The sequence below is a fragment of the Doryrhamphus excisus genome, chromosome 19 (assembly GCF_030265055.1).
Source record: "Doryrhamphus excisus isolate RoL2022-K1 chromosome 19, RoL_Dexc_1.0, whole genome shotgun sequence".
Taxonomy (NCBI): Eukaryota; Metazoa; Chordata; class Actinopteri; order Syngnathiformes; family Syngnathidae; genus Doryrhamphus; species Doryrhamphus excisus.
The window spans coordinates 5,122,341-5,135,820 of NC_080484.1; the positions used below are offsets into that span (position 1 = coordinate 5,122,341).

At 44.4% G+C, this 13,480-nt stretch overlaps 1 protein-coding gene across 1 annotated transcript; it reads left to right on the plus strand.

Annotated features, from left to right (window-relative positions):
* The first annotated feature begins 2,641 nt into the window (after positions 1–2,641).
* On the plus strand, positions 2,642–12,872 carry LOC131106986 (aquaporin-3-like). The gene is made up of 6 exons (XM_058056596.1): positions 2,642–2,749; positions 6,252–6,378; positions 9,138–9,275; positions 12,187–12,305; positions 12,377–12,594; positions 12,656–12,872. The coding sequence occupies exons 1-6, from the start codon at positions 2,642–2,644 to the stop codon at positions 12,846–12,848; spliced, it is 903 nt and encodes a 300-aa protein (XP_057912579.1). The 3' UTR covers positions 12,849–12,872.
* Positions 12,873–13,480: the final 608 nt, after the last annotated feature.

The window sequence follows — 13,480 nt, forward strand, 5'->3', positions numbered from 1 at the left end:
TGAGGGACAGTTGGCACGTGAGGTCAACAGGCAGGTTGGTGCAGCGTCTGCAGTAACGTCGTCAGAAGAGAGAGCTGAGCCAGAAGGCAAAGCTTTCAATTTACCGACCTATCTATGTGCCCACCGTCACCTTTGATCATGAGCTTTGGGTCATGACCAAAAGAACAAGATTGTGGATGGAAGCAGCTGAAATGGGTTTCCCCATAGGGACTCACCCCACCTTCAAGTGGAAGGAGCCAGTTGAAGTGGCCGAGCATCTAGTCTCTAGTCCAGATGACTTCTGGATGCCTTCTGGATGAGGTGTTCCAGTTCCGAGGGCAGACCCAAGTCACACTGAAGAGATTATGTCTCACAGCTGACCCGGGGACTCCTTGGTGGAACTGTAAGAGGGTGTCCTGGAGACTGCTGCCCCCATTACCCGGGTAAATGGAAGAAAATGAATGGATGAGAAATTGTCCAGAATTTTCCAACTTCCTACTGCCAATGCGTTGCACCACTGCATGGCCTCAGAGATGACTGTGGTTTGAGCATGGAAACCGTCAGCATTGTCAACTTGATGAATGTTAGTTTCCTGGGAGAAGGGCAAAATATGGGAGCTCCCCGAGGAAAACGGTAGGGTTGACATGTATGCTAGTGACGTCTGGATCGATAATGAAATATCGATACTTTCGATAACATCTCTTCATGCTCTAAAATACCAGAGCATGAAGAAATGCAAGCGTAACCAGGTGAGTGTTAGCAACACCTAATAGAAAGCAATACAAGAGTTAAATGTAAACCCAGAAACGTAAATACAGTATTGCAGCAAACCTGGATCCAAATCTTAGCTGGAAAAATAGTAGTTGGTAAAAATTGTACCACAGAAACAAGTCAGAACCCTGAAGATGTCATGTTGTTTTGGATTTCGCGAGGTCACACACGGAGCTCAATTGAGGTGCAAATTTATGCAAATGACAAAAATACAAGTGTGAACGGTAACCAGATCACAGTTGTAGGACAGTCAAAAATAGAAATTTATGACTTAAATCTTAATGGTTGATAAAGGTTGAACCAAGAGCAAATAATGTCCTCAAGGGCATTCAGACAATTATCTTCGGAGCAAACGCCCTGGGTTCGAATCCGCTGTGGTGACTCCAAAATCAGGAAAAAGTAAAAAAAAAAAAAAAAACATCAAAGGAATCCCTCATATCAAATTTACCACATCAGACAGTGCATCTTAACTTATTTATTTATGTCGGGATTTAATCTATGTAGAAACTTTGGAAAGTCTCTTCTTCTTCACTCGCATATTGGCTTTAAACAAGCATTACCACCCCCTGCTGCATGCACCCTGAATTACAGCTCGGATCTTTGACATGAACTACAAAATGGGCTTGACTAGTTTTTCTTTGTTTTTGTTTGCAAAACCTCCATCATTTAGTGGCATTGTTGCCAAGTTGGTGATTTTTATGACATATTTTCCCAACGGCGACTTGTGAGCCGCCTTCATATTTCAACTGATTCACACCGTTCAAGGATCAAATTAAACTTTCTCAACAGATTCCAACTGTTCGACACTGACACTTTTCTGCTCTCGCCCCAGCAGCTGTAACGGTCATGTGACTTTTTCTTAAAGTGATACGTGCACGACACATGGTGGCATCACTTTCTGAGCACGACCATGGCATGTTGTTAAGATTGCTTTTTGTGTTTTATTCCCTCCACTACTCGTTCTCCAAGTTCTCTGATTGGCAACATTGTTCATTTTTAGATTCTGCTCATTTTCAAAAGTTAATACATTGACGTGTGCAGTTTTAATTTATCCTGTACAAGAAGAGGTTTGGTTTATTTGACTTCAAGTAAGCACTTTTAAGTGATTTTTACTTTAAAAAATACTTTTATTTCAAACAAGACATCCCAATAAGGTCAATAGGGGATACTGCACCTGAGTTCACACCTGAGCGACCCCCCACCCCCAAAGAAAATCCCCACACCGTATGGCGCCGAACAAAAACATGGCCCCTTCTTATGTAAGAATCCTGGCTGTCTTCAATCATTCAGCACATTTGTGATATTATCCACCATCCATCATGTTACCATTAACATAGTAGCATATTCATGCAATTTAAATTTTTTATCAAACTCTTCTTGAGTTTTTCTTGTTCAAAATTTGTATTTTTTCGATTCTTCATCGCAATCATCTAATTTTGATTGATTTTTTTCACCCCAAACCCATCAGTGGAACCTACAGTAGACCAGAGTACCACTATTATCGCTATTATCTGCACACGTACACACTGCAGAGCGTTTGTGCATTCAGTAACCAAACCAAACAGGACAATAACAATAAAAGATCATAAAAATGTCTAAGGTCAGAACGTCATATAAAATCTACTCCACTTCTTGACAAAATATTTTTTTGCTAGCATTAGTAGGTAGGCGAGACGTCTATTATCAATCAATGGTAGTATTATAAGTATGTCTTTTAATGTAATAATGACTTGTGTAATCACAGATAAGAGAAGACAAATGTGGTAGGGAGTGACGGCTGAGAGTGTAATAATCACATAAAGATAGTCAACCATTAATGGACAAAGTGTGTTACATACGTTGGAGAGAACTCCAGAAAGCGCATTCAGCATTACAAAATATCAATCTCACTATGGGGAAACAAAAAGACCTTCTCGGCAAACTAGAAAGGACCTTTCAGATGCGACACACGCTCCTCTGCCAGGGCCTGGCGGAATGTTTGGGAACTCTTATCCTGGTGGTGAGTGTTCATTTTGTACATCATGTGATTGCGGTTCTAGAGCACAACGGCTGTTGATGGTGACGTTGCATCTGCAAAGCATATGACCTCTTGGAGGGTTAATGGACAGCTGCAGACATCAGACGGTCCAGGCTTTAGATTTCTGTAAGATTTATGCAGGAACAAAGCTGTTCCTAGGAGAAATGAAAGCATGATTGCGGATCTTCAGACGCGGTTGCAGTTTTTTTGTTGTTCAAGGGTGGTGGTTCTCAGTCAGCTCATATATTAGTCTAAATCAAGAAACACACTTAAGGTTTGCTTGGCTTCCCGTTTTTCACCTCTCTCAGTACTCTCTCAGTACACCTCTCTCAGTGCTTTTATTCTTAAGAGGCAGCCTCCATCTTCCTCATCTCCTTCAAATGAGCTGGAGATGACTCCTAACTTGAAGACTGAACTCTACATGTAGCCTAAGTGGTCTCAAATGTGACTCGTTTTAACCCTTCAGGGAGCTTGAAGGGTTGAGATGAAAGCAAAACGCATCTCCAGACAGAATACTAAAAGAAAACAAATGTGTCTCTTGGTGGCATGGGGATAAGAAAGGCACCAGGTGAGGGCGCTGTCAATGACATTTCTTATTCTGCTCTCTTTTGGTGGGCAAAAACGTTCATTTCAGTGAACCGGATCATTCCGGTTCATTCAGTAAAAAGATCTGTTCATTTCGGTCATTTCAGTCAATTGGTCGTTAGCCTGTGATCTCCCCTTGTGCATAGACCTGGTCAGCCGTGTCGAGTCAGTCGGTTCACGCATGTTCACGTTCGTTCCGACTCAATAGCACAACAACACGTGATGACGTACCTTGAAATCTGAAGTATTATGACAGCCCTCCGAATCCGAGCGTCTCAGCTCCCCGGTCCCGGCGTTACGACCCCCTGTCCGACACTGTGACCGCTGCACACCCTACCGAGACTCGGCCTTTCAGTCAACTAACCCCACCCACCCACAAAGCGAGGCATGATGATAGGATAAGACAGATAGTCCCGCCCTGCAAAAGGAACGGTCAACTGACTCTCCAGCCAATCAAAAAACTGATTGGATTGCCACTGAACGGACTGAACAGGTATTTTAGGGGCGGTGACCTCGTTTATTCCGTTCGCAAAAAAGAACTAGTTCTTTTGACCCGTTCGTTCATGACTGACATACCACTACTGCTCTAACTATGTGTTTAATCGTCATCACTTTCGGCAATCAAATATGTCCTGCACGCGTCAACTGTCTAACCAATCAGATGTGTCCCTGCATTGACATCACACATCCTCACTTTTTTGCTTATATTGACAGAGATGAGGATTTGTGATGGAAATCACTCGTCGTCTCTCATAAACCAACAAAAATCACCTCTTAAATCGGTCTCGGGCGTAACCTTTGCAAATATGCTGGAACATCAGCGACGGTTCACAATCGAACAATAAGGGAACATTTGCTGGTGTTTTTTTTTTTTTTTTGCAAACCTTTCTTTGAATCGGTGATGTGTAAAAATGGAAGCAGATGGAAAACGTTAGGTTATTGTTGGTTAAGAGATGTAAGTAAATACACTAATCCACAATCACTGGAGCATTTTAAATCCTTATTGAAATCTCACTTTTATGGTTTGGCCTTTAACACGGGTTAATCTGGGCATTGTGTGCTTTTATTTTATTTATTATTTCTTTATTGTTTTTATTAGTGTCATTATTCTGTTTTACTGTACGACTTATTACTACGCATGTGTGTTTTTGTGTTTTATTGGTTGCTGTACAGCACTTTGGCCAGTTAATGGTTGGAAATGTGCCGTATAAATAAATTTGACCTTGATCTTGACCTAATCCTAGTCCGGGTTGTTAGGGAAGTAGACTCAGTAGGGAAGTCCAGACTTCCTGGTATCTGGTCATTTCTTTCAGTTCTACCATATGACACCAAGACGTTCAAAGGCCAGTGTGTCCTAGATGCCTAAGCCACCTCTCAATGTAAAGAACCAGGTCCTTCCGTTCTCATTGTTTTGGTCAAGACCCAACACTCAAGGCCATAGGTGAGGGCGGGAACATATTGTAGATCGACTGGTAATTTAAGAGTTTTGCCTTCTGGCCCAGCTCTTGCTTCTCCACTGTGGTCCAGTACAGCGACCGCATTTCTGTAGACACTGCGCCGATCCAACTGTTGATTTCACGCACCAGCGAACTGTCGTCACTTGTGAACAACACCCTGAGATACCGAGAACTCCCCCACCTGGTGCAAGACTTCACTCCCAACCCAAAGGGTGCAATCCACCCTTGTCTGACTTTAGGACTGAAGAATACATTGAATACCTTAAAGGCCCATCATTCACAATCCTTATGTGAAACTTGAACACACATTTCTCTCCATTTCCTGTGCATTATACAACAAGAAAACAAGTTAATATGAGCTAGCTAACAATGTATGTCATTGGAACACACCTTTTTCAACTACAAAGCCCTCTAAAAACACCTCTAATAACGATGCATGGTTTGATATCCATGCTGATATCCATATCATGCATTCAGGCGAGAGGCGGCGTGGCCAGCCAATCACAGGGCACATATAGACAAACAACCATTCACACTCACATTCATACCTATGGACAATTTGGAGTGGCCAATTAACCTAGCATGTTTTTGGAATGTGGGAGGAAACCGGAGTACCCGGAGAAAACCCACGCATGCACGGGGAGAACATGCAAACTCCACACAGAGATGGCCGAGGGTGGGATTGAACTCGGGTCTCCTAGCTGTGAGGTCTGCGCGCTAACCACTCGATCACCGTGCAGACCTCCTGCCATATTTTGATTATTTAAAACACTACCAAAACCTCTGATTTCACATACTTATGCTATTAATTCCATCAACATCTGCTGTGGTTAGCTTTCTGGACTTTGGAGCAAACGCCCTGGGTTCGAATCCCCACTAGTAAGCATCATTGGTATTCGTCAGGAAGGGCGTCCATATGAAGTGCTAAAGCCAAAGTCAGTAACTCAAAAATCAGAAAAAAGCCAAAAGAAACAAACATGCTAGTTCCATCAACAACAGCAACATAGATACAGCCTACTGTCCTTGGGATGGCTGTGTCTTCCAGCAAAAGACGTGTTCCCCAGTCTTCAGGTAAAAACATGAGCTGGCTGACTCCGCCTGACTCCGCCTGACTCCGCCTGACTCCGCCAGGTAAATATAGTTGTTTTGTATTAGCTGCTGCACTAATAATATATTTAGCTTGGTTAATATACGAGTCAGATATGTAAATGAAACACTGTTTTTGAGTTTTTTTTGTGAGGGCTTTAGTGTCAAAATAGGTATAACAAAGAAAGCCTGATAAATCCTGGAGGGACCGCCTTTTACTCTGCTGGTCATTATCGAATGACATAAACATGACCTTGGTCAAAGGTACGCTCCCCGGTGATGACAAAAGAGAATCTGTTCGATGTCCAACAGCAGTAGCAAAAAGAACAAAAGGTTGTTGTCCTTCCTCCGTCCAGATGTTCAGCTGCGCTGCAGTGGCTCAGTGGATGCTGAGTGGCGGCTCACACGGGACGTTCCTCTCCGTCAACTTCGCTGTTGGAGGTGGCGCGGCGCTGGGCGTCCTCGTCAGCGGACCTGTCTCAGGTGAGAGATTGCAGGGCTCTATTTAAGGTCCCGTGGATGATCACGTTGAACCCTGTGACTCGATACTGACCTAGCCGTCCGTGCCAGGGTGACAACTCAAACACGGATCTCATCGGCGAATATCACATTCAGTCACCTGTTTGACCCTTAAAGACCAATAATTCCTGCTTGTGTTCGGCCAAGGTCAGGGGTGCATACCACCCAGGGCTACATAGTGAACAATGAAAGGATGAAAGGGGAACTGTGATATTTTGGAAACCAACACGTAGACACAGTATACTAAGAAGTTATATATCTTGAAAAAAAACTGCATTTCATCCTATTAGTATCACTTTAGCTCTTTGCTCTTTTTTTTGGCGGTTGTTTTCTTCTTACAATTTCCAAATATTTCAGCTTACAAATAATCTTTGTAAATTTACTTCTTGTAATTACTTTTTTCCCATGATATTTTGACTTTATTCTGAATTCTTATTCTAAACTTTAGGTGTCCAAAGGCGACAACTTTATTTTGATTTGTTTCTCATATTAGAACTAAAAAAAAAAAGGTTTTTTTTTTCAACTCCAATTTTGCTTTTCCTCATTAATTTGATTAATTAATCATTAATTATGCCGAGTGGTTAGCATGTAGGCCACAGAGTCAGGAGATCGGGAAGTCCTAGGTCCAATTCTCGGATACTCCGGTTTCCGGTTTACATGCTAGGTTAATTGGTGACTCCAAATTGTCCATAGGTATGAATGTGAGTGTGAATGGTTGTTTGTCTATATGTGCCCTGTGATTGGCCGGCCACCAGTCCAGGGTGTACCCCGCCTCTCGCGCGAAGACAGCTGGGATAGGCTCCAGTCTACCCCACGGCCCTTGTGAGGATAAGCGGCATAGAAAATTGATGGATGATTAATTCAGCATTAAGATGTGCAAATGTGACATAAATTACAGCTGTTTTTTTCCCCATTTTTTCTGTTTTCAAATATTTCTTCTCATAGCTAATTATTAATTTAGTTTAATCATATTTTGCTTTATTTTCATAACATTATAGCTTTTTTCTGGAACCTAATTTTCCAACTATTACGACTTTAATTGTTGTTTTCTTAATATTATCGCAAAAAAAGGAGCCCTCTCTTCGGGCGAGAGGTGGGGTACACCCTGGACTGGTGGTCAGCCAATCACAGGGCACATATAGACAAATTTCCATTCACACTCGCATTCATACCTATGGACAATTTGGAGTTGCTAATTAACCGAGCATGTTTTTGGAATGTGGGAGGAAATCGGAGTACCCGGAATGCACGGGGAGAACATGCAAACTCCACACAGAGATGGCCGAGGGTGGAATTGGTCTCCTAGCTGTGTGACCTGCGCGCTAACCACTCATTTGTCGTGCAGCCTACTTGCAAAAATACTTCTGATTTTTACATTTTTGCTGTTTTTGTTCAATTTTTAGAATGTACAGTGGGCCAATAATGGTCGCAAATGATGCTTTGGATAAAACTTTGGACACCCCTGGCATAGGCAAAGTGAGCTCCACAATTCCAAGTCTAACGTTAGAATACACCTTACTTATGAGCCGTGGTCACATTTATACTGACTGAAGTTACCGATGGCCACATGATATTAATTTGTTCAATCATACTTGATTTACCTTGAGTTACCTTGTTTTTTTTGTTTTTTGCACCTGCCCTTGTGTGCTCTTGTACTTTCGCTGTAAACCTGGAATCTCCCTTGGTGAGATGAACAAAGGCATATCTTATCTTATCTTCTATCTTATCACAGGCTGTTTCTAAATTGTCAGCATTTGTCTAGTCATTAACAAACACATTTAATTAAAGCCGTGTTTGTCATCATATTTGTAGATACACATCTATTTATTCACAATACTGAAGATGCAAACATCTATCCATTCACATACATAAAACATATGCCTGCCTGTCTATTCACATAATATTCACATAATCCCAACACCAACACAATTAGCATTTTCGTTTTAATCGTTTACAGGCTAACAGATGTCACGGGTCGTTTGAGGCTAAGATAAGGCCGGAACGAACGCGGGTAGTGAATGGGCAGATGTGCATCCAAGTAAGAGCTCCCGTAGACCCACCATTACCATGGTTACCAGCTGTTGAAGCAGCAGGTGATGAAGACATTTTTTGGGGGGGGGACATGAGGTAAACATTAGCATCTTCGTCACGGAGTAGCCATCACTCATTTCCTGAGGCGTCAGCTTGGCGGTGAGTAATTATCATCCATGGCTTGACAGAGCCCAAATATCAGCAAAGGCTAAACCGGCAGTTAGGTGAAGTGCAGTATTTACCTCCTTGATGGCTTTGCTGACGCACTGACAGTGAGCGAGCAATGGCGGGGGAGGAAGAGGAGGGGCCAGAGGAAAGAACGTGGAGTTTCAAAGACACATGCAGCGAGAGGTGTCACTTTACCGTCACTTTGCTGCAAAACCACGGCGCCTGTAATTGAAAGGAAAAAGACGCTATCGTCAAAAGCGCCAACACTACAAAAGCTCGCTTGTGCGCCGTCCTCCTCTAACGACTTGTTTCCTTGCTTGCGGCCTCACAGCATCCCACAATTAAGGTGTCTCTCATCATGTGGCGATGACGACCTCTGAGCGGTTTTTCATGCCTGGGAATCTCAAGTCCAATGAGGCAATGAGCGACCACTTTGGGGATTTGTGATAAAGACGTGGAACGCTTGTTTTATGTGCACCACAAAGATGCTCATTATCGAAAATATTTCTTCTTCGCCCATCCAGGTGGTCATCTCAACCCTGCAGTGACTTTCGCTCTGTGTTTGCTCGGCAGAGAGCCTTGGAGGAAGTTCCCCTTCTTCTTTTTCTTCCAGACTTTGGGAGCTTTCCTAGCGGCCGCTATTGTATTCTGCATGTATTTTGGTAAGAAAACTCAGATTTAATATAAGATCCGTGAGTTGTCATCACTGTCAGCAATCAGCACTTCTAAGTCCGAGTCCATGGTCTATGAACCCGAGATCGAGAATACGTTCAAGTAGCTCGATAGTACTAGTAGTAGTAGTAATAGTGCAATCATCCATCCATACATATACAACATACTATGCAGTGAGACAAGCGGTGACAGGATGGGATGATTGGGCGATGAAGGGGGGGGGGGGGGACAACACTAGGAGAAGGGAGTGGGAAAAAAAAACAACAACTTCAAACTAGACTTAGATGAAGGAGTACAGTGTGGGACTGTTAAAAAAAAAACCTCGGCATACAAATCGGCATACAGGTAAAATACATTGTTCACACACATAGACACAAGACCAGCACCACGAAGGGAAAATAGCCGATACGAGCAGCGGCCAGCCCGGCTACCTGCAGCCACTTACGGCGCAAGCCGTGGTCCCGTCATGCCCGCACCGGGGGGATTAGCGACAAAGGCTTTGGATGGGGGGTGGACGCTTCCCCCGCCCACCTGGAGTTCAGTTCGCAGGGTGTCATTGCGATATATAGCAGTTGCCATGGAGAAGTCCGTGGTGGGCCAAGAGAAGAGAAACAACAGGTGTCCATGAAGGAATGAAGGAGGGTCCCGCTGCAGCAATCTCTTGGGAGAAGTTCTTTTCACAACACCTTGGTTAGCCGTGGTGGGGGCGCCGAAATCCAGATTAAGATTATTGTTTGGGTTAGTTCTGGCAACCACATTCCAATAGACCGGACCACCCTATTGTCCATTCTGGCTTCCAAATTGATCCAACTGCTTTTGCAAAGCCGAAATCTTCACCAAGATGACATCCTTGTTGTGATTGGCTGCCCACCAAATCATTCACGATGGGCAGCTGTGGGCCAACTTGATCCGCTGCCTTCATCATACGAATATGCGATACACCAGGAAAGTGCCCAATCCAATCAGCAACAGAACTGTTATCATGGTTCCGAATAGGTTGATGTCTTTGATGTCCTCCTTGGAAAGAATCGCCAGGCACATGACCTTCCACTTTCCCCAACTGTACCCGGCGGTGTACGTTCCGTCAGGGCAGGCAGGTTCGCGCGAACCTGAGCTTCTCGTCGAGAAGATTGTGTCAATTGCGTGGAGAGACCAGTTGATCAATTCCATGATTTAGGTTTTTGGAGAGCAGCGCAGAGAGAGGCTTTTTAGAAAGTATAAGACGGGACTAGACAAGACATAAGAAGCAAGCAAAGCAGGGAAGATAAGGGATAGGGAGGAGAGGGGAAGGATGCGACCACCTTTGTTGAGAACCAAAGAGACAAGTCTTGTTCACAAGTAAGGGAAGAATGGAACACGAGATCGACAAATGGATTTCGGGCAATTGGTCCTTAGCCCGTGACACCCCCGTTTTGCATAGACCTGGTCAGCCATGTCGAGTCAGTCCGTTCACTCATGTTCACCTTTGTTCCGACTCAACAGCGCAACAACACGTGATGATGTACCTTGAAATCTGAAGTATTAGAACAGCCCTCCGGATCTGAGCGTCTCAGCTCCCCGGTCCGGCGTTACGACCCTCCGTCTGACACTGTGACCACGCACCCCCCCACACACACACTCGGTCCAACGCTGTGATTGTGCGACAGCAGATTGCTGCACTGCCTGCAGTGATGTGGACTTTGCATCGGTCGGTTGTGTTGAAGACGGAGCTCAGACCAAAAGCAAAGCTCTCAATTTACGGGTGGATCTATGTTTCTACTCTCACCTAAGATCATGAGTCTTGTGTAGTGACCGGAAGATGAAGAATATTGCGAGGGCTGTTATAATACTTCAGATTTCAAGGTACATCATCACGTGTTGTTGCGCTGTTGAGTCGGAACAAAGGTGAACAAAGGTGAACAAGAGTGAACGGACTGACTCGACATGGCTGACCAGGTCTATGCAAAACAGGGGTGTCACAGGCTAACGACCAATTGCCCGAAATCCATTTGTCGATCTCGTGTTCCATTCTTCCCTTACTTGTGAACAAGACTTGTCTCTTTGGCTCTCAACAAAGGCGGTCGCATATTTCCCCTCTCCTCCCTATCCCTTATCTTCCCTGCTTTGCTTGCTTCTTATGTCTTGTCTAGTCCCGTCTTATACTTTCTCAAGAGCTTCTCTCTGCACTGCTCTCCAAAAACCTAAATCATGGAATTGATCAACTGGTCTCTCCACGCAATTGACACAATCTTCTCAACGAGAAGCTCAGGTTCGGGGGAACCTGCCTGCCCTGACGGAACGTACACCGCCGGGTACGTGATGGACAGTTGGGGAAAGTGGAAGGTCATGTGCCTGGCGATTCTTTCCGAGGAGAACATCAAAGACATCTACCTATTCGGAACCATGATAACAGTTCTGTTGCTGATTGGATTGGGCATTTTCCTGGTGTATCGCATATTCGTATGATGAAGGCAGCGGATCAAGTTGGCCTACAGCTGCCCATCGTGAATGATTTGGTGGTACAAGTGGTCGAAATGAGTTCCCTCCGTAAGGCAGCTGGGCTCTCCCTTAGCGATAAGGTGAGAGGCACTGTCTTCAGGGAGAACTCGGAATAGAACCACTGCTCCTCTTTATTGAGAGGTGGCTCAGTCTCTGGGTAAGATACTTCCCTAGGGAGGTGTTCAGTGTACATCTGACCGGGAGGAAGCCTCTGGGAAGACGCAGGACATGTTGGAGAGACTAGGTCTCTCAACTGACCTGGGAGACGCCCCGGGATCCGTCAGGAGGAGATGGAACAAGTTGACAGGGAGGGGGAAGACCTCGGATCAGCGGGAAAGATGGATGGATGAGCTGTCACTGTAGTACATCAGGGCTCACAAGTAAAAAGTACCTTTTGTGTTTTTTTTCTATTGATTTCACCAGATGCAATTTGGAACTTTGGCCATGGAGAGTTGCTTCTCGTAGGGAAGAACGCCACCGCTGGGATTTTCGCCACGTATCCATCTGATCATCTCTCCACGCTCAATGGATTCACCGACCAAGTCAGCAGGAACTGACTGTAGTAGTTAAATCCATGAGAAACATTGAGGATTGTTGATATTCTGCATTGCAGGTCATCGGAACCGCGTCACTTGTTACATGCGTCCTCGCCATCATTGACCCGCTCAACAATTCTGTCCCCCGAGGGTTTGAGGCCTTCCCCGTGGGCTTTGTGGTGACAATCATTGGCTTGTCCATGGGATTCAACTCAGGCTATGCAATCAACCCGGCTCGGGACTTGGGACCTCGCATCTTTACAGCTCTGGCGGGTTGGGGTCTTGACGTTTTCACGTGAGTTCTTTAGTGTCACAAAAATGCGAGCTTAGAAACGACGCCGTGATCTCTCCTGCAGAGTGAACAACTACTGGTTCCTCATTCCCATCTTTGGTCCTTTCGCTGGTGCCCTGGTGGCGGTGATGATCTACCAGCTCATGATCGGATACCACCTCGGTGGAAAACCAATGTACAAGAAGAAGAAAAGGAAGATGCAGGAAGATGAGGAGGAAAGACTTCCCAACAATACGTCCAATGAAGAAGCAGCTTGACTTTTATGCTGGTCGACCCGAATCGTCTTCACACCATCAATCAAACTCACTGAGAGATAAGAACATTTTCTCTGAAAAATATGTCATGTTTTCCTCTCTTCTTCAGACAGCTGGCAGGGGAGAAGAATAAATAAATGAAAAAGTCAAGTTTCAGGGCTACTTATTTCACACACAAACATTCATTCTCTCTTTGCTACCGCAGACCCTACTTTACCACAACAACCAAAAACAAATATTACACATGCAGACGGGTCCTGTAGCTGCCTTTTTGTTTGTCCTACAAAACTACTACTTAAACAAATACAACGGTACCTCAGTTTACAAAACAAATTAGTTCCAAAATCTCAAAAGTACAAAAAGCTGAAGTTTTTCTTATTGCAAAGCTCGTTGGTGAAGATGGCGTGAAACCCAGAAGGAGACCCACACCGATAACAACTTCTTAATGTCTTCCATTGTTTGTCCATTGTTTTAAGTCCCCAACTGATCTGGGGACCAAGGACCTAACGTACCAAACTGTATTTTATGATGACCGAGGAAACTTTCCTTGAACACTGAAAGATAGCAAAATGGGGGTGTTCTAAAACGGAGGTTTGATTGATGTTGGATCACTGATGTTGAGGTTTGTTTTCTGT